The following is a 26763-nucleotide window of genomic DNA, read 5'->3' as shown; positions in this document are numbered from 1 at the left end:
GCGTGATCTTCTAGTTCTGCTTCTACTACGTCGGAATGTAAAACTAAAGCGTCGCTTCGTTTCTTCTCCTGACGGGTCTGATTCCATTGAACTACAAGGTCATTGTCAGTTTCTAGAGTCACATACTCAGTAAAAAGGTGCTGAGATAGTTACTCTGAGTCTGAACTGTCCAATTCTACGCCGCTATCATTTTCATGCCATGATTTTCTCCGATCTGTATTCCCTCTTAGCTTGTTTGTTATATCGTGAAGCCTGTCTTTTAAATGCCTGCTTTGATCTGGAGTCCTGTTTGTGGCGCGTTCACTTGGCTCAACTGTGCGGGACTTGTCTTCTGCTCGTCGTCCATTTGCACTGTGCCCTACAAGTGAATAGAGCCAAATTCAGGACAATCGTCGTTGACCTCGAGTCCGTGCGATTAAAAAATTGTCACTTACCTTCAGATGCTTCTCTGCCTATGCTTTCTCGCAAACGAGGTTCTGTAGCATTGCCGGACGAGGGTGAGCCCTTCTTCCGCCGCCGTTCTTCCGAGTTGTGCTCCTCGTGTTTTGTACTTATCTTAATACTTCTAGTAGAGCTCTCTACGCTTGTTTTGCGGCTACCCTCAACTCCTCCACCAGTCTTACGGGATGATTCTTCTCGCCCCGTCCTCGACGTGTCTCTGCTATCCTGTCTTGTATTCGACGTTCCTTTGGAAGGTTGCTTAGTTTCTGTCTCCTTTCTCCACGCTTCACTCCCTGGCATTTTAAATTTCACCCTTTTAGTGGCACCAGAAATCCCACTCTCCTTAGATGATGGTTCTTCACGTTGTACCTTATCTTCAGATTTCCTTGGTATTTGGATATCCGAATCAAGATCTACCGCTCCATGGCCCTCACCATCTCCACTAAACCTGTCTTTTACCTTGTGCAAGATTGACTTGAGTCCTATCTTCTCATGATGTTGACCGTCCCCTGCTTTGATGTAGATATTCAGTTATCCGGAGAGCAATTGTCATAGTGGAGCAAGTATCTAAGCCAACTTACCCCGTGTTTTCTCCACATTCCCTTTCGAAGACTGACCCGACTCATTCCGACCGGTCTTGTCAGCCCTCGATGTGGTACGGCCATCTTGTGCGCGAGCTACAAAGTATATAGTACGTGTCAGAACAGGAGACAAATCAAAATGTTCCAGCGTACAATCTCCTTGGCGAGAAGACTTGTGTCCATCCCTCCGTTCAGGCGAGTGTGTGCCATGGTCGATGGCCATGGCAGGGTGTGTGTTGCTAGTTCAACAGGACACAGACTGACGCACACATGTATGGTGCAAAGTAGATACGACACGCCTTAGAAGACATCTGGCTCGATAAAGTCCTCGCCACGAAACGCCATGCAAATTTTATACTAGCGCAGTACGCTGAAATAACCGGAACGACCATTGGGTTTCGGATTCTGCAGTACTTTCATTTGCTATAAAAATCCCTGTCACGCATTTTGAGGCAGTAAAAGGAGAGACATTATGGATATATGATGAATAGAGCCTTGTGCAGACAGAACAAGAGACAGCAGCTGTGGCAACCAGCTCGCCACGGATGTTGTGTTGAGGAGACCTTCCCCTCCCTTAGAGAGCCTGCAACATAGACTACTTGGGCAGTCCAAGCAGATACAATAGACATGTAAAAAAGCGAAAACAGACAAGAGCGAGCACGGGACCGCGTCTTACAAGCGGCGATCTGCAACTCAGTCTGGTGTCGCCCTTGGTCAACAACGTCGACGACAACGACGACGATGGACTCAGATCCATCCCAGTCCGTCCTTGTCTTTCTCTCCTACGCATTATCCCTTCTCGAGGATGCCTTCTTCAAGATCCCAGGCTCCGCAGTAGTCGCCCGCTACGTCAGGTCCTCCCACCAGAACGACCCTGGGCGCACAGTCCTTGAGCTTATTCTCTTCCTCTTCGCCATCCGTACCCTGCTCCAGAGCCGGACTAGAAATGATAAAAATTTCGTCAAGTACACCGAAGAGGTAGACCCGGGTATCGCATGTCGAATTAATATGTGAAAACTGACTTGTCATTCATTAGGAAATCGACGAGCTGGTTGATGAGTGGAACCCGGAGCCTCTCGCTGTTCCGCTCGATACAACCGAGCAGAGCGACTTCGATGCCGTTCCAGTCATCCAGGGTGCCAATGGTCCCAAGCCCAGGCTCCTCAGTACAGGGAAAACCGTCATCAACCTCGCGAGCTTTAACTTTGCGGGCCTTGCTGGCAACGAACATATCAAAGAACGCGCTATCGAGACTCTGCGTAAATACGGTTTAGGAAGCTGCAGTCCGCCCGGATTTTATGGCTCTCTTGGTAAGAAATTTCGTGCAATACACCTCTTGATTTTTTTCTGAGCGCGTTTCTTTTTCTAGACGTACACACTCAACTTGAACGGGACATAGCTGATTTTCTTGGAACGGAAGACTGCATTCTCTACTCTCAGGACTTTTCGACACCGGCCTCCGTCATCGGAGCGTTCTGCAAACGTGGCGATATCATTGTCGCCGACCGAGGTATAAATTTTGCTCTTCAAAAGGGCTTGCAAATCTCTCGGTCGACGGTCCGTTGGTATGATCATAACGACCTCAAAAGCCTCGAGGATGTCTTGCAAGGCGTTGAGAAGGAAAGGAGGAAGAAGAAATTACCTCTCACTAGGCGATTTATTGTTACGGAGGGTATCTTTGAATTTGATGGTGCTCTTCTTGATTTACCCAAAGTCGTGCGTGTCATCACATTTATGTTTTCGACTCATTATGCTTGACTCAGCATGTCGTTGATTTTCTCCCACCGATACGTGACATTTAGATCGAACTAAAAGAGAAGTACAAATTCCGTCTTGTCGTTGACGAATCTTTCTCTTTCGGCTCGGTTGGTCGAACTGGTCGTGGCCTGACAGAACTGTACAATGTACCAGCTTCTTCCGTCGACATCATTATCGGTTCAATCGCAAAGTCCCTCTGTTCCTCAGGAGCTTTCTGCGCCGCCTCGCGCATCATAACGGAACACCAACGGATCAATGGCACATCCTTTGTCTTCTCCGCTGCCATGCCTCCGCTTCTCGCTGTTGCTGCCTCAGAAGGGATTGGAATTCTGCGAGATTCGCCAAGCGTGATGGCGACGTTACAGGAAAACGTCAGGGTCATTAGGATGGTATTAGAGAGAGTTGAAGGGATTGTTTTGACAAGTCATTCTGCCAGTCCGACGATACACATTACAATCAAACCTCCCTCCGCATCTCAACTTCTCCCTCCGCCCGTGGACATCTTCTCCCCATCAACTAATAATCCAGGGGCAGCCGGATCAGGGAAAAGCAATCCCAACTCCCCTCTTCCCATCAATCCACCCAAATTCAACGCACATGAAGAAGAGCGTGTCCTCCAAGCCATCGTTGAGGAATGTCTTGTACAGGGTGTGATGCTTACCCGTGCGAAACACCTTCGGGGACAGGAGCTGGTGGAGCCGAGGCCGAGTATCAGAATTTCCGTCACGAGTGCGTTGACGAAGAAAGAATGTGAAAAAGCCGCGGGAATTGTCAAGGGAGTCATTGGGAAGGTCTTGGGTAAGAGACGATAGAGAAAAGGTGGATTTCCTGATTGGACCAGACGTGCTTTTAGTTGTTGAGTTTTTGGTTATTTCAAGGAGTAGCTATTGTAAAATTTATTTTTGGTTAATCCGACTTAGAGTCCTTTCCTTTATACGTTCCAGCTCAACTTATGTCGACGGAGTGGTCTGTAAATAATTCCCCTCCTCGTGTGGCGCAATTGCTGCTCCCGTGCGCCGAACTATGCAACATCCACATCGAGGCTAAATTACTGGGCGCAAACCTGGAACTGCTTTAGGTAGTGGTATTTTGATCGTTGCTAGCCGTATGTGCAAAGATCCCCGTTTGGTGCTGGTTGAATAGGTCGTCCTCTGCGTCATAAAGACCTATAAAGGCTTGCCGTAATTTGCAACAGTGGCCCAAAGTCTATCTGACTTACGTATTATCGTCTGCTCCCAGTCATGGTGCGCATAGTAGAAGATTACGACCCGCAACCAGATTTGGATAATCTCAAACCTCTTGACCATCATATCCGCAGTCAGGATACCAGATGGAGAGATTCTATTCCGCAGTTGTGGCCTTGGAGAAGGCTTGGTCGAGGAAATTTCGCGAGAGTCTGGGTGCGTCCTGAGTTTCATTCCATTCTGCTTGACTACGATTTCTTGCTCCGCCACGCCTTGGCCTCCCTCATCAATGTCATTTCGTGTTCTTTATCGGCTAACTTACTTTGCAGTCGGTCAAGCGACCTGATATCAGGGATGAATCCGGAGAAGAAATTGAGTTTGCTGTGAAAGTAGTAAGGAAACCGAGGGATGATGCACAAAGACGCATCAACGGGAGGGTTGTGAGAAATGAAGCCTCGCTCATGAGTAGCCTCGATCATCCGCATATTGTACGCCTTTCCATTTTGCATTAATATTTAGTAGAAACGTCTTACAAGCCGCGGTTTACAAGCTTAAATTTATCGGTGTTTTCCATAATGATGACTTTTGGATTACGGTGCTTGAGCTCGCGGATCGAGGATCTCTTGATGACCATCTTAGGTATCCGAACAAGAGCCAGTTCAAGGAAGAAAAGGCAAAATACTATTTAAGGTATCGGCCTAACATATCTTAGAGAGGGAAGGATTACTTTAATTAAAGAGATTAGGCAGGTCTTGAAAGCCCTTATTTACCTTCACTCGCGCAATATCATACATAGAGACTTGAGGTAAGCGTTAAGTAATGTCCTTAGTACTCGACCTAACTATCCCTCGATATCACCTTTCAGACCAGAAAACTGCTTGCTAAAAACCTTGAGGAGTAATTCCGGTTCTTCGCCAAGTGCTGAAGGAGGTGAAACTCTTGTCTTGAGCGACTTCGACTGGTGATTCGCAAACTTGTCCCTCGTTTATGCACTCATTTAATGAGGGACCCTTTAGGGCAATCATAACTAAGGATGATGGTAAGGCTGACGGACTTGCAGGAGATGAAAGTTATCACGCGCCCGAAGTATACAAGGGCGAGTACACAAACAAAGTTGATATATGGGCTCTAGCGTAAATTGGGTTGGCATTTTTACTTGCCGCATCGAGAACGCTGAACTTTTTTTTGGGTTTCCCTCCCGCCGCTCTTCGCCTTTTCTAGGGCTCTCATCAGTAAACTACTAACTGGATTTACTATTTATGATCGTATTGATTATAACAGGGTAGTAAAGGTGAAAGTACCGAATGAAGACGGGACTGACTCCGAGAAATATGAGAACAATTTAACTAATGAGATGATTGAAGAGAAGGTGTATCCTGGCATTGATCGAAGAGGTATATCTAAGCTTGGTAAATTAATAAAATCTACTTTAGACTATTGATAACGGACTAAAAAATTCGCTGGACAAAGCGAAGGATTGTTTCCGCGCGTGTGCAGAAGTGGATCCTGCCAAAAGACCATCTGCAGTGCGTACACTGGAACATGATGTGAGTCGTGACTTTAGAATATAGCATCCTTTATTGTCAGTGGACTCACTTATGTTGAATTATCAACCCAGTGGTTTGGGGAATCTGAGAACGGAGAGCCCACTGCCGTCAGATCGGGCACTGCCTCTGAAAGGAGGGGGTCGGTTTCGTCTCCAGACAACCCGCAGAGGCAAACAAAGCATCAGCAGGTAGCTAATGGTATTGTAAGAACTAGTAGTAGAAAAGAAGGTTCACCTATGAAAGAGGGACATGGGAGCTCACGTGGTGGAACAAGAGGCTCGGATGGAAGAGGGGAGCGAGAATCGTCACATAGGAAACATGGAAGTAGAAGCCCAGGAGACAATGCAAGCAAGTCCAACAGAGAACCAGCAAAGAAATAGTACTAGTATAAGCCGAATATTTCCAAGTAACCTTGAGCTGAGTGTGGACACAAAATTTTTGTATACCGAGTAACCCTGCTATCTGGACAATAGTTTCCATCTCATACCTTATTATTCACGAGCCTCTGTTACTTATATGAAATATATCTATCTGTTAAAAATGAATGAGAACAAAACAAATGCGAGAACAACGAGAGACTAGTTTTAGATCGGTCGGTCCTCGCTCGGCGTTCGAGAGATGACCAGCCACAGGAGTGGGCGGAGCAACTTTATTGACGATAGCGAAGTGGAGAATAGCAAATAAGGTCCGAGGAGACGAGCCAAGCAGTGTCGTTATCATATAATATTTATACTAAGGAAATGAGAGTGACGTCGGTTGTGGGTGTACTAGAGTGCATTGTGTTGAGTCCGAAGATCAAGGGAAATGAAAAATTAAACGAAAAAATAAAAGAGAGCATCATGCAGAAAAAGTTATCCCTTACAATATTAATGTCTCTACTATTCAAGTCCGATCGCATAGCAGTGCCACAAACAAAACGAACTAAATCAAGAGAAGGCATGGTCCAGCGTTCAAAGTCCCGTCACTTCACGAACAAAGAAAGGGAAGGGATTCATGACTGCGAAAGAATAACCCGGTCAATAGCAGTATTGATCACACCCTTCCTCGCGCTCAAGTCCACTCCTCCGAACATCCCTTCCAATCGCTGCCTCACCTGCTTCTTTGTAATCGTGTTGAAGTCGGCGCCCTGCAGCACCTCCTCGACAGCTCGCACAAGCTCAGCATCAGTTGGTCCCGTCCCGAACTGGGCCGTCGCGCCAAAGAAGTCCGAGTCTTCTGGGCTTCGAGTCTGGGGGATCGGCATGTCGAGGTAGTTCGTGACTGGTCGAGACGGCGTAGGCTGTTGCAGTCCACCCATGCTACCCATACTATTCATACCACCCGTACCCATGCCTCCACCCATATCACTCATAGTTCGGAACGGTGAAGCCGAAAACCCACCGCCAATCGGCGTGTTTCTTCCAGACTGATACCCAGGCGGTGGATACACCTGCTGCATGTTCTGGAACTGCGATGGTACCGGAGAGTAACTTCGCTGTTGATGCTGCGGCTCGTAATATGTTTCGCGACCATACAGTGATGCCGTACGTGACTCAGCATATCCTTCATTCTTGATTTTTGCAGGCGGTACCCATGAGCCAATACTGTGGTTTGATTCCTTGTCCCATAGTTCGTTCTCGTATTCACTCCACGACTTTAGAGGAATGCAACGTGGGTCGAATTTGCCTTCGTCCTAATAATTTATATTAGGAATTGTAGATGTATTCGAGAGTATGCGAAAGAACTTACGTGGACAATCATTTTCTTACCCTTTTCGCCCAATACGACACGTGTAGCACCCCACGAGAAATCGTCCATTTTCCAGAACGAATAAAGAGGTAGCGCGAATGAAAAGACCGGAATGGCCAGGATATAGAATACCATCCATCCAATCATGTCCCACTTCCGACGGAATAGGAAGATAAGTGCCTGTAGACCGTAGATAGCGGCCAACATGATAATGGACCATTGCGGGACCGAATCTCCCCTAGCGGCAATGAGATAGATCAAATACACGATCTGGAGGCCACAATTACGTCAGTTGAAATACTTGTGCTTGGCGGTTTTGACAGTATAACTTACATAGGCCACAGTCACTGGCTGAATGATTGTAGATACCAAATCGATAAACACAACAAATCGCATCGAGAAACAGCAGAATCCACAAAGCCTGTCAAGAAATACAAGCTCTCCCAAGTTATGTACAGTCGAGTTAATCCAACGGCGACGTTGAGACAGGAGAATTTTCCATTCATCCGGAGCAGTCGTGAATGCCTTAGCATCCCTAACAAATTGTGTCTTGTACATTGGGAAGTGTTTCAGAAGCAGTGTCGTTAGGTAACGGTCTTCACCGAGGTGCAGGAGGTTCTTCATGTGCAACGTGTCGACGCGGTTCTCTGAGTAGTCCGTAATCACTGAATTAGCGATGAACAATGGCTTGTGCGTGTCGGGAGTGCGCAGACGGTACATCGTGAAACAACCCGGAAGACAAGTCACGGAACCGAACAGGCTTTCGAAAGCTTTGGCTAGATGATGTGAGAGATAGTACTCGTAAACCTAGGCAGAAGTGAGCAATATACAAAACGCGAGGTAGCATTCCATTCTTACCTGCATCATCGTAATAATTGATTGCTTCGAGTTTGCAAGCGCCGTTTCACCGCAAGCACCAATGACTTTCTTATCATGAATCATCCTTTGCAGAGACCGTCAGTATGTACTTGAACTCGAGACACTGTAAAACTTACGCCGAAACGAGACGATTCAAAGACAGAGGATCCACAACAGTATCAGCATCAACCATGAACAAATACTCGTAGAACGTTGGGTTAACTCCAATAACATTCTTGATTTGATGGTAGACCTCAAGTTCCAGAGGGTTCATAGGAGCGTCGAAGTGAACCTGTATCATTTCAAGTCGGTCAACAAATCGGCTCAATTTTCAGGTAACATAATGGCACGCACCTTGTTCAGGAAGCGCATTAGCATCATTTGCGTGTCACGCTTACCACGGTTACCAGGCCTCGACCGTTCCGTCGGTTTGCCAACCTTAACGACGACGATGTATGGCACAACGTGTCCGGCGCATTCATAAAGCCCCGAATATACCTTACCCATATTATGCTGCTTCGCACCCTCGCCCAAGGACAAGAAGGTCAGCGGCTCAGGATCGTTATTCGGGTCTGCACCGAGAATGTCCAATACGATTCGCGGTGTAGGACGATCGTTTCCGGACCCGACAATGTTACCATCACAAATAACGAAAATGAGTTTCCGCTTGTCGTCGTACTTCAACTTCGCCAACGAGTCAATGGTCTTTCGCATGGATTCTTCGCCTTCCGTATAACAAGGAACCTGGCAGATGACAAATTTGTCGTGGTCTTCAGGTGCGCGCATAGTGCCAAAGCTAATCGCAGCAAGGAACTTGAACCCAATTACGCTGACCATCAAAATCGAGAGGGCAAGAAGGATATACGTTGCGAAGAGACATCTCGGCGAATTACGATGATCTTGTTTCCCAATGACGAACAAGTTCCGCAAGCACGTCTTCTGACGGGCAAGGACGGTACCATCGATGTTGAGCGAGTCAAGCTGCTTCGTAATGTCACCACCACCGGAGAACTTGAACAAATCAATGACATTGCTATCCATGTATTGAACGTCAACACCCGAAGGTGGAGAAAACCCATCTGGAGCTTGCACGCTAGGTGCAAAGTTGATGTAGTCCGTCAAGTCGTAGACGAGCCCGTTGTAAATCGCAACCGCCCTTCCTGATGTTGCCAAGTTTTTCACTTGCTTCCCTGTTAACCCCACGAATCCTACACGGTAGTTCCAACGCATCAGCGTCATGCTCTCGAAATACCAATCTGGACGCGAGTCATTCTTCCAGGCACGGAAATCATGGTATTGAGCATTCGGATCCGTAGAATTCTTTGAGTTTAGCGTGACGAACGGATTAACGGAACCAGAAACGCCATTGCACACAGCAGATACTTGAACCGGGAAAAGGTCATCTGCAGTAGTTCCTGCATAGTTTTCAAGAAGCTTCGATGGTACGACGTTGACGACACGTTGATGGAACGGAATGATATTGGTGAGGTCGAAGATCTCGCCACGTATGGCAGTTAACATGCTATTCGAGTCCTTATTGTGTGCCTGCAGTTCGCTGCTGCTAAAAACGTGTTCCGTTGGGCAGATCAAGTTGCCAAGAACGGCAATGATGAATGCCGCGACGAGACAACAGAACCAGATGAGCATGTTCAACGCCAATTTCTCTCGCCAAGCCTGCCTGACATCCAACCGTTTCATACGCCCACACCAAATAAGGAAGATATTCGGACACCACCAGGTAAGCAGCCAGACAAATGCAACCCATCTCCGACGACTTGACGACTCCTTAATGTCCTCGGTCGTCTCACCCTCCATTACTTCACCTGGCAATGCTTCCTTCCCAAGCAAGCCCTTCGTATCATCGTTCTGGAACATATTCCGTGACGGTGCGTAAGACTCTGAACCACCAAAGTTCGACATCGAATCGTCTCGGTTGCTCGTAAGGCGACTCTTTGCATCTAGATCATCGCTGCGAACAGAGCCTCGTTCGTCATAATCATCATTGTATAAGTCCGCGCGCATGAATGGCGACGCATGAGATACGAGTGGAAGCTGCTGGCTCGACTGACCGAACGGATCGTTGAAGGCACCCATGGGTGGCGAATTTTGCGAATCGTGGTGACCATGAGACGAATAGGGACCGAACATGTCCCCTCCACGCATATCAAGGCCTGCTTCTGCCTCGGCATCACGCAAACGATTACGCTTTTGCTCTTCGACGTCCTCAGCCCGTAATCGATCTTCAAGCTTGTGGAAAGCGCGGTGCGAAAGGAAAACCTGAAAAACAAACGTTCAGATGATCATCCCACGCTAAGTCTCAGTCAGCTCACCTTGAACGAACCGATCACAAGGTCCCGCTCTTGTAAGTCAAGAGCCGTTCGCGCTTGCGCTACTTTCGATACCTCATCTCCTTCATGGATATTCAAAGCCAGGAGATGCGCCCCATAACGATCACAGAACTCGCTCGGCGTCATGCTCACCTCAAATACGTTAGCATTACGCTTCGCAATCTCCGTCAGGCCTGCACTCCTAATTTGTCCCTTGACTGCTCGTCCCTCAAGTTGGAGTGGAATCTGTGAATCATTCGGGTTGATGCAGAATACATACCACGCTTGCGTCTCGTCAAGTGTCGAGAACAATGTGACCAGCGCTTGGCGAAACTCTCCGGCAGTGCATGGTGCTTTCCCGTCCAATAATGCATCATCATCTTCCTTCTCTTCGTCCCCTCCTCCAGGACCGTTTTTGCGCCGAACAGTCCCTTTTCGGCGTGTCGAAGGAGCACGCATCGGTTTAACTGACTGTTGCGCAGCAACAATTGTCTCTTCGTTACGCGGATGAGCTTGAGTAGCGATCGCTTTGCCACAGAAGAGGTTTCGGATGAACGAGTTGACAGAACCAGTGCCTTCTGTCCCGTGAGGTGTTGCGCCATCTGAACCGCGTAGAAGTGATACGAAATCGGGGTTGAGTGCATCAAGATTCTTCTCGAGCAGACCCTCAGAAGAGTATGTGACAGGACCATTATAGTGGTTGACGGTGAACGTCGGGAAGCCCGAGCGATCGATGCCTCCAACCTTAAAGGATGAGTGATTACCCCAGCGCTTGCCAAAGGCTTCGACCATAGTGTGATCAGACTTCTTGGGCATACGGCGTGCCTGATCATCCATGATGTGGATTAGACCTCCGGGCATGTGCGACAACAACCGCACACACTCCGCGTTGTCGAAGTACGGAATCGGGGGCACATAATGTGCGATGCCTTCCTGATTGTACTCGTCCACATGCGATTCAAACATCCGCTTTTGGATCCAACTATGGAGTTTTTCGTTTGCGAAGTTCACAATGAATTGATCAAGGGAATTCGAACGACTGGCGGAACTTGCCATGTTTTGAGGGCCTGGCAGATCAAACAGTCCAATAAAAGTGCTGAAATCATCTCGGCACAGCTTCTGGTTGATCTGCTCGTTCAACCAGCTGAAAAGGAGAGAGTAAAGTATTTTCGCAAGATCATCGCGGTTGTCCGAAGCACCATCTGGGTCAAGAAAAACAGTGCACAGCTCCTTTTTCATTAACTTCATCTTGCAAGACAGCGCATTTTCCAGTGCCTGTGGCTGTACTCCGAGAAATTCGGCTACGGTCTCAAGGATATCAGTGTTCTTAACGACAGCCGCGTCCTCATTCCGTTGTCGGTCTATGATGAAGTCTAGGTTCCCAAGATGAAGAATAGCCGCTAGCAGTTGACACGTCTGTGCAACGACCCGCTTCGACAGACCGACATTCTTCAACGCCACCTTGAGTTGGTCAAACCGCATTGCATCTTCCTCTGGTCTGGGAGCATTAGCCTGACGTGGACCCAAATAGCGGAACGTCGACTTGTCCGTGAGCTTGAGATGCTGACGCTCTTCTGCCGATGCACCTGCAACGAGGTAATAGAAGATGTGGAAGTTTCGTTCACCCGAGGCGGCACCGGCAACGCGTCCGCGTTCTAGGTAGTAGTCAAGGGTCTTGACACCACTAAGGCGGCCGCGCTCCGTAAATTGCAGCTCAGTATACTTCCCGAAACGAGACGCGTTGGGATTGAATAGCGTGCGGGCATTTCCGAACGACTCCAGGACGAACTCTGCCGAAGGAATCTGGGTCGAAAGTTTCGAACCTTTCTTGCCCGGATTGCTGACACTGAGCTCGATGATAGACTTGATAGCGAGACGTCTATTCTCAGATTTGCCACTGCACGTCTCCCCACTGCATGTAACAGTTAATTATAGCAATGACAAACGTCAGTCAATTTGACACGGCCGAGCAACCGGAAAAACTCCGGATTGAGAAAAGAAGAGTCGGGACTGACCTGAGGAGAATACACTGGTCCTGCTGGGTGCGGCGCATGTGGTAGTACGCATTGTTCGCGAGCTGGAAGATATGTGGAGGAAGATACTGCTTGTCTGGTGCACTGCTGCGATATTCTGCGGCGTACTTCATGAGTACGGAGTCGGCGTTGCTGGGCACATATTTGTGCGGGTTCAACGACACGATGGCAGATGGCCCCACATTCGTGTAGATGTTCTCATTCACGTATCGTTCGCGCAGGCATGAGACGATGATGTCGTCTGAGACGGGCGAGAGAGTTGCGAGGTCTGTTGTGTTTTCGAGGCGTTGGTGGAGCAAGGTCGAATGCCTAACAGACGCCATATTGGGCAGGAGGGCGTCCGACTACTGACCAACGGCGACCACGAGCGTTGCCCACGTCTGCGACGAGTATAGAGAAAGTGAAGGGAGGAAAGGAAAGCAAGGAGAGAAGAGAGCGGAGGAGCGATGCTGAGTGCTGTGAAAGGAGGAGGAGGAAAGGGGACACGGCTGGCTGGCCTGCAATTCCAATTTCCCACATGTTCCCAGACCGCACGATATTCCCCAATAGGAAATTCCTGCTTACTTACTCCATCCCGAACCTCAGGACTTTTTATTGAAATTATAAAGTCCCACCAGATGCCTTTTACATATGTCATCGGTAATCGATCGTATTCTCAATTGCATGTTCATTGCAGACTGAAAACACCTACAGAGCATATGGAGGAGGATGAACAAGCTGACAGGACGTTGCCCGAATGGGTCGAACTTGAATACCTCGTCCGTCACTTCCCCCATGGAATCTGGACATGCTCACAACACTGATTGATATAAAATCCATCGTCATAGCATATGCGCACACTTGCAGGTCCAGAAGCTCAAATCCACTTCTCACACCTCTCTTCTTCCTCGTCAAAAGCACTTTCATCCGTCTTCGTGGATTCCGACTTTACGCATGAAGCATCAGTTCCATCGAACTCAAGTCGGTCGCTGGCAAATGCAACAGCCCATCAAATGGGTGTCCTTGAGCTCATGAAAGCACACAACCTCTCTCTTGACCAGGTCTGTCTCCTTGATCCCAAAGCGGAAAACGAATTAAGTCCACAAGACGGAGACGGGACGTTCCAGTGGTTCCTCTTTGGCGTACGTATACAAAATCAATTCCAAACCTCAAACTTTGTATTTCTACTTTTTCCCGACTTACACAATTTTACCCTGGTTACCTGGTTGCCACGCACTTCTGGCAAGATGTGGCATGTTTATTTATAGATATTTCTTTGGGACTAGGGTATTCTAGGTACGTAGTTTCACACACCATTCTAGAACCATACTTCCTTCGCTTTCACTGCTTTTTATATTTTTCCAACCTTGTCGATGACTTATGAATTCGGTGTGTAAACAGGTGACGACCCACCACGAGACAGAACTGCAGAACTTAGGAAACTTGGCTTCCCGACTCGACACCTCGGAAACGTACAAATGACAACGGATACCGCGCTTGGCGTTACAAAGAAGGTCGTTCACGATCGAGGTTCGTACAAAGTCTCTTAACATTTTATCTTCTTAACGTTATAAATGTATTGTGTGATACTATTACACACGAATATAATCCTTTCTACGTGAATAACTAACAAATTTACTTTTCCTGTAGTAAAACTCCAAGACATACCTTACGTCGTAAGTCTTATCTAGATAAATGCCCTGCTTTCACTACTGTAATTCATAACTATCCTAACTGTATATTTACAGGACTTCCCAACAATAAGGTTCAACGCACAAGAATCTGTCGAGATGCCTTTCCGTACGTATTCTTGCTTCGCCTGCTTCTCTCGATCATCTCCAACCATCGGGAGACTTATTAATGTTGAGGCATGTCTGTAATATAAATATTAATCTGGTTAATTAGGTTACATCGCCATCGACGCTGGCAACGGGAAACGGGAACCCCTTTTGCCACCGGGTATGCGCGACCTGCTGCATAAGGACCTTGATAAAGGATTCGAGTTTTGACATTCCGGATTTGATGTTCTGCATCTCTGGCACTTTCTGTCTTCCGAGTTAGAAACACGTGCGAGTTGTGGTGTTCTGCGCGTATACACGACTAGACTTCCCCAAAATTGTGGGAAGGGACAGAAAGAAAACCCAAATACGAGTTTGGTGTAAAAATATGTATTATTATACAATTCACTTTACTAAACAGCATATTTATACAACACATAACACCAAGGAAAAGAGAACAAAGTCAATGGCTAAGGGAAAGGGACAAAGAAAATGAAATCCAAGAACGGAAACCCCAATATGTTACATACAGGAAGGAACAAACCCAGTCTACGTTACGATAGAAATAACTGGAGAATCCTGTGTAATGATGGTTCGGGAGGAAGCTGTGGTATACAAATTGATTGGAGTATATGCAATACGTGGATTGATCTTTAACAAAACTGGGGGCAGACGTCGATGATGTGGTGGTACAGATGTTTGATAATAAATTCAAAGAAAAGGTAGAGCCGGAAACGATATGACGGCATGACGTGAAAAATAAACATGAACGAACCCAAGAAGAGCGTGTGATAACAACGAAGACCGAACGACGGGAAAGAAAGGAAAAGGGAGCAGACTGGCGGGAGATATAGGAGAAAGAAAATCCGAAATAGAAACAAAGCACAAGAAAACAACGAAGCAGATAAGAATAGACGATCCGACATGGCCAAAGCAAGCTGAAAAACCAGAGGACTACCGAAGTGGCGACGCCCGATTCTCCCAGGGAGGCGTCCCTCGAGGAGTCACGCCCCTCGCAGGACTGTTTGAACTCTTTGTCTCATCATTGCCGACCTTCTTTCCTTCCATAGCTTGCTGCAGCTGCAGCTTATTCCGACAACTCGCTAATCGTTTCTTCGTCTTTTCAATCCATGTTTCAATTGTCACTTTATCTTCCTCCTGGAATGGATTACCTGCTTGCATAAGGTCGTCTTGGAGCGCATATAGACACCAGAGGGATTCGTCGTACAACGCAGCGCATTCGCTTGGGGTTCCTTGCTCGACGAGTTCCATGTGTGCAGCTTTACGAGACTAGAAGCCATGTCAGAATAAAGAATGGCACCTTGAGAAAAAGCGAGCGGAACTTACGAGCTGCAATGCTCGATCATACACTAACTGACCAAGCCATGAAGGACCTTCCATAGCTGTCTCAGGCAACCACGTCCGCACCAATGCGACTCGATCGCTGCACTTTACAAAATGTGTCGAGAACCAGTTGAGTGCTATAGACCAGACATGTCAGGTTCGCAAATTATTGATAACACGATTGTTAAGAGGAACGAACCATCATCAAACCCCTCGCTAACTTCAAGCCGTCCTTCTGGATCTCGCATCTTCATACCTTCTTGGTGTACCCTTAGTCGATCAATCCCCCTTTGCGAGAACGACATAAGTAGTAGGTATAGTGCGATGCATGCCACAGCGTTGTACTCTGCGTCGATCATTGAGGTCCGGCGGCGTTCGGTGGCACTTTCAGTCTCGCCATCGAGACGTTCGAACTTCGACGATAGGGGAAGAGGTTCTACATGTATAGTCGTGTCAGAGATAAAGTAATAAAGTGATTTACAGACAAGAAACTCACTCTGAGGTACGGCTTTGACGTACTCATACATTTCATCCGCCCAACGTGTCAATACGTCCGTCTTCTGTGCCAACTCCTCAAGTCCAGCCAATAATTCCTCTTCTAGTGGATCACGCATCGTCCCATTCGCCCCACCCAAGATCAAAGGCACCCTCATTGGAGACTGTTGCTTTTCATTGTACGCTCTTTCCACATTGCGCTCGGGGTTATATGGGTACACCGACGGTGAGCGACCAGAACCGGGTGTCGATGACCCGAAGAGCTTCTTAGACGCAATGCTAATAGCACGTGTCAGAGCACTTCCTCTCGACGGAGAAGCGGACAGTGGTGGGGCGTTTGGATTTGGCGGAGGCGGGAAAGCTGTATTAGCAGCAGGTCCTGCAACGGGAGATCCTCCGTCGGAGCTCTGTCGAAATACTTGAGAGTGCCGTTTCTCAGTGGTAGGGGAGCCACCCGCAGAAGAGCGTCTTCGGGCCGCCGTGATTTCTAAGTGATTAGCACATTGTTAGTACAACGCAAGAGTATACCCCTTGATTTCAGAGACCAGACAAACCATCCACTTTCTTTCCAAACTCGATGGCTTGATTATCACCGACCATCACATATTCGCGCCTCAAAATTCCATCTTCTTCGCTCTCGCCAGGAATGATCGATGCCTCCGTTGACAAAGGCTTCCCTTTCGTTCGCACTTCCAAAGCCAATTTCCTCACGGGCTCTGCTTGGACAGGATCCGCGGCAGTGCCGAAAGGAGGGCTAGATGGCAATAGCAAGTCAAAAACACTAATGATAATACAGAAATATCGGCAGTTTCGTACCTCCCACTGCGATGACCATTAGAAAAAGCGTCAGGTATCGGAAGCACCGGAGAAACGTTCTCTTTCTTGCGAAAGGACAACCTAGTCTGCGTCACAAGTCGGCCTTCCTTCAAGTCTTTAACGGCTGCATCACCACCTGGAAGTGGTGGCGCAATTCGATCGTTTTCTGGAATCGGCGCGTCCTGCAGTACTGCAAGCTTTGGGCGCTTGGTCACCGTTCCGATCACAACCGTCTCAGCATCTCCATGCCCAGAGCTAGAAGCCCTCGCCGATAATGGCACTACATCCTTGTCCTTCATTGGTCGGGGGAATTTCGACTTTGCCAACGCAGTGCTATTGAAGAATTCATCGTAACTTGCCCGCTGTGCTGGGAAACGTTTCAGAAGGCTGCGTATGAGTCCCTTGATATCCTGCGGTATCGGTTTGAGTTCTGGGTCCCTTTCGCCCTCAGGTTGGTCTTCGTCCGGAAATCGGATGGCCTTCGAATGCTCAATCTTCTTAAGCAAGTCAATATGATTCTGGGCACGAAATGGAGGGCGACCTGTCGTCATCTCGTACAGGACAGCACCCAAGCTCCATAAGTCGGCTTTTGCATCATACTTCTCGTATCTCAAGATTTCCGGCGCCATGTAAAGCGGCGAGCCGCAAAGCGTCTCCGCCATCATCGCGTTCGGGAGCATACGAGCGAAACCGAAATCGGCGACCTTTAGAATCGGTACACCCAATGGATGACCGCGTGCTAGTTCCTCAGGGGAAGCTGGCTTGAGGAGTAAATTCTGGGGTTTGATGTCACGGTGGATGAGATTTCTACTTCGGAGGAACTTGAGTGCCCGACCTAAGATGTCGGTAAACATGAGCATATATTCAACGACATGACTACAGTGAAGGCTCACCGAGTTGTCTCAAAAAACTCCGGACTACAATTTCGTCCAAACCTCCAGCCTTCGGATGAGGGTAATAAATTGGAGCAGCACCTGGCGACGGCACATATTCCAGTGTGTCAACCTTTCCCCTCTTCTTGATGTAGTTCGTTAAGTCACCTCCGGAGCAATACTCCATAATAAGGTAGATATTCTTCTCCGAACGCTGCGGACAACGAACCGAGTCAGGAACATATAATGTTAATGAGTACGTCGAGACTATACATACCACGATGTCTATAAGCTTCGTGATATGACGATGCGAAAGCGATTTCAGGATGTCAATCTCGCTCTGCAGGTTATCGAATAACTTGGATGAAAGCCCGCTGCGACTGACAGTTTTGATCGCAACATGTTCCTTCGTATTCTATGAGAAACCGTGTGAGACTACTTCCGTCTGGTGTCTTGGACGAATGATAAGGAGGGAAGAAATATGCACCTCGTTATACCCCTTATATACAATTGCAAAGCTTCCCTTCCCTAACTCGCTCGTAAGCACATACGGTCGGATATCTTCCTCCTCTATGCGACGCGTCGCAACTCTCTCTGCCTTCTTGTCCTGCGCAGAACTAGGTGTCCGCGCAGCAGCTGGCGGAAGGGCCGTAGGCGGCATCTTCAGGCGAAATTCCTCGCTCTAATCAAATATGCACGCGTTAAATTGCAAGAAATAAAACTACTGAAGAAAAGTAGAGTTGTTGATATCCAAAGTAATAGCACGAGAGGCAATGCGGCGGCCCTAGCTGACTGATAATGGAGTGATAGTACGCGAGTATTGCAAACAGTGACTCGGCACGGTTATGATCCAAGCACAATACGCGACACTAAGAGATACTAAGGTTGTGAGAAGAGGAAAGAGAAGTGAGATGATGATCAGACGCGAGAGAGGACGCTGCAGTAGAGTAGAGAGTCTGCCGTGACGGACCCGGAAGGGCGTATCCGCGTGACGCCACAACCGTCCAAATCAGGAAGCATAGTCATATTGTACTTCACAGGGACAGAATTTGTATTTTGCACTGCTCACGGCAACGACGCTTCAGGCCATCTCTCAAGCGAAGCAATAGTCCATGTAAGGTGACTCTCTCTGACTGATGACGTTGCCAGCTTATTCAGACTACCCGATATCGCGAACCATCCCTGGACTTTATAATCAGAAACTCATCCGCGCAAGTAGTATGAGCCTATGAGGTATACATAGCACTGAGCAGTAGTAATAGTATCAACAAGCTAACGGAGATATTTAAATTCCTGGATTGAGCATAAGAAAGCACCTATCCCCCATTTCAGTGAAAAGAATAAGAAAGGAAATGAAGCAGTGAATGAGACCGGAACGAAATGATATGTTTTACAACTGTCCGCAACAATTAATGCCAACAATACACGCCCTCTATCGACGAAAACCTTGCATGCAGAACGTGTTATGACTTTCCCTTCTCGATGATAGTCCCGAATTTCGATGGAATGTATGCGGGTGGCTTCAACTCCCCATTCATATCCAATTCACTCATGTCCGCATCTGTCGCGTTCTGTACTTTCATCATAGGGGAAGTCACAGCATAAGGCCGGAACATCGCAAACTTTCGTGCACCCTCACGGAACGTCTGTCGACCATGTCCGTGACTGGCGTTGCTGGTCCACTCCGAAGTACGGGACGATGATACCTGCGAGGCAGAGTCGCCAGGCGCAAGTGTCGGACCGCTGGGCGGGCTAAGGGCATACGGTGTGTAATGCATTTCCGAGACACGGTAATTTGGTTGGAATGGTTGTACTGAGTGTGGGGAATAGGGCGACACAGGGCTTGAGGCGTCCGTGGGTTCGAGAACGACGCGGACCCCGCTTCCTCGTCTTCGTTGTCTTCGATGGCAAAGGAACGCGATTGCTATGATAGCCGCTATTGCGACGGCACCTCCAACGACCGAACCTGCTATCACTGATGTTGCTGAGCTCTTCGCGCTTAATGGAGAGGGAGTACTAGTGCTGGCCGTCGCTAGGGCGCCTACAGTACTTGTCACACTACTTGTCGGTGAGTATGCTAAGCTAGACAAGCCATTGGGCATGCTAGTCTGGTCGTTGACCTGCTTACTTCACACGCAGGAGAGAAGTGTATTAGCTCCATCATGAATGATGGCGGGAGCATTTCAAAATGACCTACGTGTAGGTAATAGAGTCGAGCATAACGAGAGCCTTCCCCCCTGCATTTCCGGACTCAAGCGTTATCGTATGTGCAACATTATTCAGACCAGTCTTAGAGAACACCGTCACACCGAATTCGTAATCGGGGTCACCATCAGGAGCCTGTTGGAAGTATCCAGCGACAACACCGTCGATTTTGAACGTCATATCTGTGTTCCCGACTGGATTGTCTGTTGACCCAGTCAGGATACAGTTCACATAAACAGCAGTCCCTATCGGCCCATACTCGTTAACGAAACGAATTTTCATGTACACTCCTTTGGGACTTGCCTACAAAGGGTACTGACGCTGATACAAGTTGGCCATGTAACGGATTTGAATCGTTTGCAGGAAAGAAAGTCGCATCCTTCCAGGTGCCCATATATGCCTGAGTACTTGGTGGTTTCGCCGTGCACAGAGTGCATGATTGACCATTGTTCCATGATGCCTGGGGGGTATAGTTGATCGTCTGTCCATTAGTCGGGTCCCCGAACTGGTCATCGATTGTCACATTGTAGGAGCGTGCTAGGGCGAGGGGACATAAGATGGAAAGGAGTGGAAGTGTTAAGTGTGCCGGACGACGGCGCATCTCGCAACGAGATCACGGAGTTTGCTGTGGAAGATAATATGAATAATTTTCTAAGATATGAGTTCCCCCAGAAGGGCAGAAAGTAAGGCAGAGCTGCAAATGCTTACGGTGATGCGACGGCTGTACCGTGATGAGCCTTACGAATCGAAAGGAGCGGAAGGGGGGCTACAAGTATGAAGTGTAAGATAAAGAGGAGTTGTTCACCATGCTCACATGCAGCTTGCACATCACAACCTGCGTTTTCGTGGAAAAGTCTGATTACCTTTCCGGGGAAAGAAGACGTATTCATGGCAGGCACGAGCGATTTTTGATGCAACCTCTTGATGGCGATATGGGAACGACGTATGATACCAACTCAATGGTGGACTGCCGGATCAAGCGAGATTATTGGCTTGCAACCAATAAGCGCCCGAGGTCGATCCTGACGACCAGCAATGAAAAACTCCGACGAGGAGAATCGGTTAAGTCTGCTTGCCAAAATGGGTCTCGAGGAGTAGCACTACTGGGGAGCAGGCACACAAATAATCGAGATTGAGAGGACGGAAAAGGACGGAAACAGCATAGAGAGGTCAATCGTTCCGGTTCACTCACCAAGAAAGGATTATGCAGGAACGTACGGAGATCAGCCAAATTGTAATGACGCATGAAGGAATGTTTGGTGCACCTTCTGATACTTATGTGCCATGCCTATCTAGCCGTTTTGGTCGAGTGCGTAAATGACGGAAGCGAAAAAGGCCTTTGGCAGGTCCGATGAAAGCATGCAATACGTATGTGGGATGCTCACAGAATGCCCAGCAACGGCGTAGGACGCAAGTTTATGAAGACTGTCAGTCATAAAGAGAAACTGGCCAGTGATACGACTATGATGTACATTGCGGTGTGGACATCACGTTATGGTCTGGTACGTACGTCCCGTCGTCTCCGCCAGGTCACGTTGCCGTGTTGCAGGTAAGGATGGCAGTGACACTGAGAAGGTAGAAGCGCTGTGGCAGCCCGTGATTCACCTGCATGTACTTCGCTGTCTGTAATATTTTTTTAATTATAATAACCGTAGTAATTCCCAGAATATATGTGCATGGCAGCAAAAGAAGTTCTCTCACTCAACACTTGGTCAAACGCTGACTCTCTTTCAATCATAATGATTGTGTCAATGTCATTTGTGCTGCATTCGACAATAGTAATCGTGGGAAAGATCTGCGTCTCTGTAGACTCAGTAGAGCCCGAAGTCAGAGAAGCGTGTCCCTTGTCCAGCGACCACCTTCATATCGACGGACGTGTCTGTCTCGTCTCTAGGCCAGTTTGCCATCCTGTCTGCAGTGTATGTGTATATACCGGGCCACTGAGCGCGTTTGACGCGTTTTCTGTCTGTGTAGCGTCTTCAAGACGCTCAGAATAGAATTAGGAGCTACTTTCGGCAGCATTCACTGACATTCAACACTACGACATCCATCGATGGCGTCGACTCCTTCCCACAGGTCCTCTACGAGCAACCTGGAGCCTCCGCCTGGTGCGATCGACAAGGAGGAGAGGAAAAGATCTTATCGAGTGCCACCACCGCCAGCTCCGATTGATATCGTGAGTTCTTCGAGCCCAATATGTCTTTTTTCTGCGATTAATACTTAACACCACATCTACGCATCTCAATATACAGCCGGAGCCAGTTGATGCTAGGCGTTCTGCACGCCGTCCACCGTCGCCTCTGCGCAATAGCTACACTCCCGATGATGACCCTGATGAAGGGAGCCAAGATGGGTCTGATATTCAAGACGATGAAGATAGACCATGGAGTCATCATTCCGCCTCTTCGAGTCCATCAATGACCAAGATGGCGTCCAATTTCGCTCAACGTGTCGGAGCACTGGTCGGCAGCACGGGCTCTCGAAATTCACAACACCATCTTCCCTCTCAGGCTGAATTGGAAGCTGAGGCCGAGAGGGAGAGGGAGCGAAGTAGACGTGAAGCAGAAAGGATTCTAAGACGCGAAGCAGAAGAAAGGAAAGCGATGGAGGATGCAGTGTTTGCTATGATAAACTCATCCCAGCAGGAGCTCACCGCCCCGCCAGCCCGTTCTCAAACTATGGCTTCTGGCCCGTCTTCCTCTTCTTCTTCGCCGAAGGAGAAAGAAGGATGGTTTGCCGCCGTCAAGAATAAGCTCACGCCAACCAAGGAACCGTTGACTCCGGCTCAGCAAATTATTCAAGACACGAAGGCGAAGGAGAAGGAGAAGAAGAAGAACAAGGACAAAGATCAGAAAGACTGGCCTCAAACGCCGTCTAGGAAGTACAGTGATCCAGCATTTCTCAATCTCGCCAGTACTGCATCCCCCGAGCCAGTCACGCCTCCTCGGCCGGTTGCTCAGAATGGCCTTATGACACCCTCGCCAGGTCGTTCTATTGATTCATCGCGCGATGCTCCTCCACTGTACGCTCAGTTCAACAGTCAAGGGATTCTTGATGTCCCGGACACGCTCCTCATTATTGCTAGGCGCTTCGAGAAACTAGAGCGTTGGACAGTATCGCACGTTCGAGCTCTTGAGGACCGGATGGGTGACGTGGAACGCTGGCTTGTGGACAAGGAAAAGGAAAAGGAGGAGACGACTACCCATAGTGCGACTAGTCAGAAGTCGAGCTTCCATTCCGAAGATGAAGAACACGACGGTAGAGAGAATGAGTTGAACGAGATTCGCGAAGAACTTATGGAGTTGCAAGGCCGAGTTGGCGAGCTGGGGCGCGAGATGGCAAAGCTAATGACAGCACCATTAAATCTAGCTTCTGGGCCAGCACGCAATGCTGCTCTTTCGCACTCAAAGTATACTTCTCATTCAGCAACAGCACCCGTTCCTACTTCTGTCGCACTTTCGCAACCTGTAGCAACAGCTCCTGTGCAAGGTGTACCCCCTACTCCGTCATCCATTGGTCCAAGGTCGTTACCAACTGTGCCGGTGAGCACGCCGCACCAGACAACTCCTGTACCAGCACGTCCAAAAGAGGCTTCTTCACCGCCGTCTGCTCAACGTTCTTCATCCGTTCTTTCCAATGGCTCAGGTCGGACGCGTCTACCATATCCCACTGGTGATTATACCTCTCCTGCCGGGTCGATACCGACGAGGCAAGATATACTTTCCCCAACCAATTCGCCTCCGGCGTCTCTGACGGCAGCTTCACGAAAGCGGCCGATGTCTATCTCGGGCCTTCCTTCCGCCAGCTCCTCGTTTTTCACAGGAGCCTCGCAATTGTCTGGTCCTAGCACACCTGGTTTGCCCAATCGGCAAGAATCACCGCCCATCCGGGCCCTCAGCCCTAACTCAAGATCTCCTGCTGTTTCACCAGTGTCTGGTGGTCAACGCCAGCCGAATGTGAGCCCGACGCCACGAAAACGCTATACGGTTGCGCTTGGACAACCAATTTCGAGTGCGAGTGCAGAATCAGATGAATATGACTGGCGCCAGCGAGCGACATTCTCCGCTTCGCCTGTGTCTGGAGTGGGTATTTCTGGTGATAATGATGACGAAGATAGAAGCGCCGCATCCGAGGATGGAGATGCCGAGGCACGGGCCATTGGTCACTCACGAGACGATACGATAGGGAAGTCGGGATCGCTCATTGCTAATCCTCCGACGGTACCAAATGATACGCTTCGGAGAGGAAACGCGACGACCACCCCACCGAAGAATTCGCCGGGGTCCAACCGCATCCGCGCCCAGTCCAGTTATGGGCCTCCGAGCGGATTTAGTCTCAATATGCTCTCAGCTTCATCCTCGCCGAATGCCTCACCAACGCCTATTGCTCCGCTGCGCCCGCGTGTAAGGTCGAAATCAATCGATCGCATTGGGCTAGGTATTTCCATACCAAACGCAAACGGACGCTTTGTCGATCCTCTCGAGCTCAGAAAGCAGGAGCAGGAGCCGAAGACGCCGAAGCTGCCGAAATTCGAGAGGGGAAAGAAGGTACCTGTCAATGAGCTTGTCGCATTCTTTGATAAAGATGCACAGCGATGAGCGTCTAGCGTGACAGGTTTCACCGCTTTACGCAAAGTTCGTGTTTTTTCGTCGTATTTCACCTTCCTGTTGCTGTCTAGTCACATTGTCTACTCCAGTCCGTTCTTCGTCGCAAACCCCTTTCTGGAATATCATGTTCTGCTCGATTTGTGCATTTTCACTGCTTTCCTATTACTTTTGTTCGCTTCCCCTAAAATACCAAACATTGGCTCCGTCTCTTGTTCCTTATGAGTACCAAGTACTGTACCTCATTCTGTCTTCAATTCTTGTGCGTCATGAACTACGAATTACGACCCTTAATGAACACACATTCTCGGAATCTTTGCATTTCACTCGAATCCTTTCATGTTCACGAGACTTGAGGTGGCTGTCTAGGTATGTCCAAGTGATCGACTAGCGCGGCACCGATTGCGAGTCAACGGCAGGCGCGAGCACGTGCTCACGCGAATTCATGCTGCGCGTCAGCCTTGGCTCGCTCTCGTCTCTCCTGACCACAGTCCGATATTGTCCGTCTTCTGGTTATCAGTATCTCCATCTTGTGTTTTGTCGCCTCGCTCTGAATCACCCTCTTCGCCCATGCAATGCCTTCGTCATTCTTCAAATCTGTTTTCGACTCAGATCCTACAGAACCGGAAGAACTTGCTTATTCAGTCCCAGATTATGTCAAGCAAGAAGAGCCGTTAGGATTCACTGACTTTCTAGTCCCCCTCCCTTCTCCAGATGAGAAATCCCTAGACTCTCTGGAAATGTATCCGAAACTCGATACTACGATGTTAAGAACAAATAACTCAGATACGAGCAATTCATCCGCCTCGCCGTTGCTTTCTCCAGACGTGCATGACTCTGGGTCCAATCCGGACGAGTCGCCGTCGTCCTTCGGACCCGATGGTCGGACTGAAGTCGATGATGTCTTCATACATCAGATATCCCGTTTTTCGGACTTGTCACCTGTTCGAAATAGCATGACCTCAAGTCACGACGTTGTAAACGTTCCAAACCCATCCTATCAGATCCCCTCAGAATCGGTAGTTGCGAGTACCCCTCATGGTTCGGCTACAGCGAGCAATGCATCTGACAAGTCGAACCGCCAGTCTAGCCAGATCTCCTCTCACAACTCGCATACTGCTACCTCTCATAGCAGGACTGATACAGAGACCTGGATTGACTGCACTGCTCCAATGGTTTATCATGGACACGTCATCAGTATAACTGGATGGGAGCCCTCAGGGAGCGACACGGGTCTTCCCTTGGATATTGACCTTAAGAATTGGTTGCCTACTTCCCTTGGCCCCGCAACAAATAAACAGGTGCCTGATGGTGGTAGAGATAAGAACCAGAATTCAAGTTCCGCGTCACGTTCAGAGCGACGACCAACACCAATCTCGCAGGATGTAAGGCAATCATGGGGGCGCAGAGCGACGTCTAATTGCTCGCTACCGGAGGGACGCAAGAAACGACGTGCTGATAGTGCCGTTCCCTCTGAGAGAGGCAGTGTCAAATATCCACTGGTACCCGCTCGGGGATCGTCGTTGAATAACGATCCGAATTCACGCAGAGCAAATGAGTGTATTGCTGGTAATACGAGGAGTGTACAGACAAGGTGCGCGCTCGACAGGGGAAAACCAGACGCAAGGTTGAGTGTCCCTGCCTACGTGTTCCCCCAACCAGACATTGCACGTGCCATTACCCGTAGCGCCGCAGAAGAGGAACGCAAACGTTCCGTCGAGGTAAACATGCGTCTATTAGAATCTCGAGAACGTGAAGACGAAACTGAGGAGACACGGAAGCTTGTGGACGAGTTCCTTGATATACCGGATGACACAAAAGCACAGATTGTTGGATATGGCGATGGAAGAGAAAAAGGAAACATCCTCCTGAAGGCTTTCAATCCTTCCCGTTTTCCATCCCCGGCTCCAGATGCGAACAGCACAGAGAGGCGAGGTCTGCGAGCCGCGCGTTCCTTAGTTGAATATTCCGCGTCCACTCGTCGTCGTGCGTTAAATCGGTCGCGTTCCGAAGCTCAGTCCCATGTTGTTCCGCCACCAGCGAATAAGATATCAGAGAGGCGCAAACCCGAAGGACGCATGTTTTCCGAGCATTATGGAGCCTTTTCCATGACAAATGGAACTGTCAATTTGGATACGTTCCCTCCGATGAAGCGGTTGCTCGACCAAGAGTTGGGTATGCAGCGGTGCGCAAAAAGAGTCAGGGCATCGTAA

The 26763-nt window shown here is 48.7% G+C and overlaps 6 protein-coding genes across 6 annotated transcripts; 3 read left to right on the top strand and 3 right to left on the bottom strand.

The window, feature by feature from the left end:
* Positions 1-1738: 1738 nt before the first annotated feature.
* Positions 1739-3692, top strand: FOMMEDRAFT_123850 (serine palmitoyltransferase). Its single transcript, XM_007267169.1, has 4 exons — positions 1739-2000; positions 2059-2332; positions 2392-2738; positions 2825-3692. Exons 1-4 carry the CDS (start codon positions 1764-1766, stop codon positions 3590-3592), a joined length of 1626 nt encoding a protein of 541 aa, XP_007267231.1. The 5' UTR covers positions 1739-1763; the 3' UTR covers positions 3593-3692.
* Positions 3693-5939: 2247 nt separating this feature from the next.
* FOMMEDRAFT_123845 (glycosyltransferase family 2 protein) lies at positions 5940-12906 on the bottom strand. The gene is made up of 8 exons (XM_007267168.1): positions 12440-12906; positions 10428-12336; positions 8452-10374; positions 8235-8389; positions 8098-8182; positions 7573-8046; positions 7240-7509; positions 5940-7183 (listed from the first exon to the last, which is right to left on the bottom strand). The coding sequence occupies exons 1-8, from the start codon at positions 12778-12780 to the stop codon at positions 6503-6505; spliced, it is 5838 nt and encodes a 1945-aa protein (XP_007267230.1). The 5' UTR covers positions 12781-12906; the 3' UTR covers positions 5940-6502.
* A 249-nt stretch (positions 12907-13155) lies between these two features.
* Positions 13156-14636, top strand: FOMMEDRAFT_123842 (DUF431-domain-containing protein; the record flags this gene model as incomplete). Its single annotated transcript, XM_007267167.1, has 7 exons — positions 13156-13215; positions 13285-13578; positions 13723-13732; positions 13838-13966; positions 14087-14112; positions 14185-14236; positions 14342-14636. 7 exons carry the CDS (start codon positions 13156-13158, stop codon positions 14443-14445), a joined length of 675 nt encoding a protein of 224 aa, XP_007267229.1. The 3' UTR covers positions 14446-14636.
* Positions 14637-14707: 71 nt separating this feature from the next.
* FOMMEDRAFT_108769 (kinase-like protein) lies at positions 14708-18596 on the bottom strand. The gene is made up of 9 exons (XM_007267166.1): positions 18229-18596; positions 18019-18156; positions 17763-17955; positions 16870-17704; positions 16608-16807; positions 16055-16540; positions 15758-15994; positions 15562-15695; positions 14708-15504 (listed from the first exon to the last, which is right to left on the bottom strand). The coding sequence occupies exons 1-9, from the start codon at positions 18400-18402 to the stop codon at positions 15169-15171; spliced, it is 2733 nt and encodes a 910-aa protein (XP_007267228.1). The 5' UTR covers positions 18403-18596; the 3' UTR covers positions 14708-15168.
* Positions 18597-19204: 608 nt separating this feature from the next.
* On the bottom strand, positions 19205-20547 carry FOMMEDRAFT_156939 (uncharacterized protein; the record flags this gene model as incomplete). The annotated part of the gene is made up of 3 exons (XM_007267165.1): positions 19205-19868; positions 19939-20204; positions 20263-20547. The coding sequence occupies 3 exons, from the start codon at positions 20545-20547 to the stop codon at positions 19205-19207; spliced, it is 1215 nt and encodes a 404-aa protein (XP_007267227.1).
* Positions 20548-21800: 1253 nt separating this feature from the next.
* FOMMEDRAFT_20576 (uncharacterized protein) lies at positions 21801-24740 on the top strand. The gene is made up of 2 exons (XM_007267164.1): positions 21801-22122; positions 22199-24740. Exons 1-2 carry the CDS (start codon positions 22000-22002, stop codon positions 24542-24544), a joined length of 2469 nt encoding a protein of 822 aa, XP_007267226.1. The 5' UTR covers positions 21801-21999; the 3' UTR covers positions 24545-24740.
* The last annotated feature ends 2023 nt before the right edge of the window (positions 24741-26763 follow it).

The sequence above is a fragment of the Fomitiporia mediterranea genome (assembly GCF_000271605.1).
Source record: "Fomitiporia mediterranea MF3/22 unplaced genomic scaffold FOMMEscaffold_7, whole genome shotgun sequence".
Taxonomy (NCBI): Eukaryota; Fungi; Basidiomycota; class Agaricomycetes; order Hymenochaetales; family Hymenochaetaceae; genus Fomitiporia; species Fomitiporia mediterranea.
Note: the sequence above shows the minus strand (reverse complement) of the source record. Positions and strands in the feature narration are given on the sequence as shown.